At 47.3% G+C, this 3,514-nt stretch overlaps 1 protein-coding gene across 1 annotated transcript in view; it reads right to left on the reverse strand.

Moving 5' to 3' along the window:
• PSME4 (proteasome activator subunit 4) overlaps window positions 1–3,214 on the reverse strand; it is a 109,304-nt gene extending 106,090 nt beyond the window's left edge. The window contains exon 1 of the mRNA XM_037743420.1: window positions 2,945–3,214. Within this exon, the coding sequence (XP_037599348.1) occupies window positions 2,945–3,186 (242 nt within the window). The 5' untranslated portion in view covers window positions 3,187–3,214. The remainder of the gene's footprint in view (window positions 1–2,944) is intronic.
• Window positions 3,215–3,514: the final 300 nt, after the last annotated feature.

Raw genomic sequence — 3,514 nt, forward strand, 5'->3', positions numbered from 1 at the left:
CCAAAAACAGGGAACAAATGTAAAGCTTGAGAATCTCCCAAACCAGAACTTGGTCCCAGACACATCTCTGATGTCCTGATTAGGGGGTGCACATTTCTGGTCAGGGAGATAGTCCCAGGGCCTCTCAACTGCATTTACACTTTGGTCTTTAGGAATGTACTTGACCTGTGCAACCGTTTCCCAGTACTTTACAAATTCTTCAAACAGTTCTTGTACAAAGATACACACATTGACTGATGTGAAGCTTGAAAGGATTAAAAAAATAAAACTACAGAATACCACAGCAGAAATGGTTCTCAATTATTTAGTCCAGGCGGGGAGCAGTGGCTCACACACGTAATCTCAGCCCTCTGGGAGGCCAAGGCGAGCAAATCACTTGAGGTCAGGAGTTCAAACCTAGTCTGACCAACATGGTGAAACCCTGTCTCTATTAAAAATAAAAAAATTACCGGGCGTGGTGGAACTTGTCTATAATCCCACCTACTTGGGAGGCTGAGGCAGGAGAATCGCTTAAATCTGAGAGGTAGAGGTTGCTGTGAGCCCACTGCACTCCAGCATGGGTGACAGAATGAGACTCTATCTCAAAAAAAAAAAAAAAGAAAAGAATTATTTAGTCCAGTCCCTCATTTCACGCACAAGAATATTGAAACATATGATTAAGTAACTTTCCCACAGTCTCAGAGCTAGTGGGAGAAACTAGATTTTCTTTTCATTACCACTTTCTATTCTCCGAAGTACTAAATATGATCACCACTCAGCTTTCGTCACACGTTTTGGCATTATTCAGATGTTCACTTATGCAACACAGAAGACTTAAAAAACAACAAGCACAACTATAAACAGGTCACCTTAACATGACTTAGGGGAAAAAAAAAACACACACACACCCAAGATCACAACATGTCCCATCACGTTCAAAATGTCTCATAGCGCAATCCCACCAATCAGTTTCCAGCATCTAACCACAATTCCAAAATAAAATTCTACCCAACAGCATTTCTTGCTGGTTATTTAGATATAAACTTAATACCATGGGTTCATGGGTATTAAGCCATCAAGAAGCTATCTGCAATTCAGCCCTAAACACTAAACATTAGCTCCACTGTTATTTTTAGCCATTTCTAGGTAAAAACTTTTTACCTAATAAGCCAAACAATAACAAAGTCGGGTGCTAACTTACCAAACTTGGTAACAGTAAACACTTCAGAAAACAATGCTTAATTATGCGTTGGTAGATTCCAGGTTCATAAATCCACACCAGACATGCCTTCGCACCATGGCATATTTATATACTGTACATCTAAAAAAAGGCTGTTTATGTCCCCAGAAATGGTAGGTATTCTCTGGCAAGTCTAATCCAAGTGATTAAAATGGGGAATTACTGTAACAAAGTGACTATTTTTACTGTGCCTGAGTAACACAAAAACCTAGGAGGTTCACTTGAAAAAGCATTTGGATTGTAACTATTTATATTCTTTTTGGACTAACCGTGGCTCTTTTTTCCCTGTTGCATTCCTGCTTCTGCCCCTCACCCCCATTCTCCTAAGAATCCTAACACCAAAAACTTCTTTATACTCTAGTCAACAAGAGAGTTGTTAACCTTGACTTTTATGATCAGTCTTTGAAGAGAGCAAATTACATGTTTTAGTTTTGATTCTTTTAAATTAAAAAGGTAATTACTCCCACCCACCCCTCAAGTGGAAATGAGAAATTTGTCGGAGGCCCCCTAATAACTGGCAAATAAGAATCATCCAGTGAAGAAATATAGACAAGACTATTATAAAACCCTGAGTCATCACTCAGTTCAATCAGCAGATTAGGGTAAACACTGAATAAGTGACTTTGTTTTGTGTGTTCACCCATCCATATCCACATGCGTGAACATACCATGTTACCAGATTTTATGTACAGTTAACCAAACAAGATACAGCAAAATTCTTTCTTAAAAAGCTCTTCAGACACAGTAAACATGCCCATCCAGCAGGTAAATCTTTTTTCCCCCGACTGTATTTTTACTAGTTTTTTTTTTTTTTTTTTTTTTTTTTTTTTTTTTTTTTTTTTTTTTTTTTTTTCTAATTTCACTGACACTATAGTTTGAAGCTATTTTATAAAGTACAACTTAACTCCTGAAGCTGATTTAGGTGATCTACGTTAATCTGAGCAACTCAACAAATTAACTCAAGCCTGATACCAATATCGTCCTAAACATCCTGACAGCGCTCTTCCCTGTTTTCTTCAGTATCTTAAAGGTCTCTCCAAAAGAAATGTCACGACAGGAGCGGCACACAATCCTTAGAATCTTAAACAACATTGTCAACATTAACGTCTAAGACGTTAAGCTCAGGAATGAGGTCTGACTTTAAACCAACCTTTTCAATCAACTTCGCCAGGTCTGAGCGGGCCCCAAAAAAGCAGAACCCCTAAGTTTCCCTATAGCTTCCTTTCCATTCAGAAAGTTACTAGACGCCAATGGAGATGTGAAGAGCTGCGGATCGCAGGGGAAGGAAGAACGAGAGGAAGCACAGACAGAATTCAAGAAGTCAAGGAACTCCCCCAAAGACAAATCCTCTCTGCCCCGCCTCTCCCATGCGCAAAGGTCCAAAGAGGACTCTTGGGAACGGCTCACCTCTCCGCGTTGGGGCCCGGGGCCCTCGGACTCCCCAGGGCCCCGCAAGTGGGAAGACAACAACCCAAACGCTTCGGGAGAAGCAGCTGGGGAGGACGTGGATGGCCGGTGAGGACCCGGGAAGTCCCGTAGGAAAGTGGCAACGAGGACGGCTTGCGTGCTCCACTGGCTCTCTCATGACCGTGGGACCACCGCTCCAGGATAGCTCCAGCGAGGACAGAGCTAAGGGTCCAGCCCTCTGGACAAAGAGTACCCACCCCTGACACCTCTTACTGAACCTTACCCCCTCGCCTGGGCCGCAGGCCCGGGCACACTTACGTGGAGAGTTTCCTGGTCCAGAAGAGGCCCCCGGGCCATAGCTCTTGGAGCTGCACTGCCCGGCCCAGGTTGCATTTGATCTGGGCCAGCTGCAAGTCGGACTCGGCGTCTAGGCGCTCGGCGTAGGGTAGCAGCTTGTTGTAGACGATCTCCTTCTGCGGGACGAAGCCCCGTGGGCCCGGCTCGGGACGCCCGCCGGGCTCTGGGGGCTCTCCGCCTCCCGCCCGCTCGGCCGGCTCCATGAGCCCAGGGACACCCCCCCCACCCCCTCCCACCCTAGCCCTCCCCGACCCCCACCCCTCTCCGGGCTCCGCCTCCTCCGCGTCGTCGTCGCCTTGCGGCCGCCGGCGGCCCCGTCGTCCTCGGACCGATCGCTAGGCCCCCTTCCGTGGCCGGCGTGCTGCTGGGCCCCGCGCGGTTCCCGGTTCGTTGGCGGCGGCAGCGGCCGCTCTGCCCGCCCCGCACCGGCTCGGCTGGTGACGCTGCAGCCGCCGGGCCCAGAGGTTCCGGACCGGCCTCAAGTCACTTCCGGGGCGGGGCGGGGCGGGGCGACCGCGTAATGGGAGGAGG

This window comes from Cebus imitator, unplaced genomic scaffold (genome assembly GCF_001604975.1).
Source record: "Cebus imitator isolate Cc_AM_T3 unplaced genomic scaffold, Cebus_imitator-1.0 Scaffold143, whole genome shotgun sequence".
Lineage (NCBI taxonomy): Eukaryota > Metazoa > Chordata > Mammalia > Primates > Cebidae > Cebus > Cebus imitator.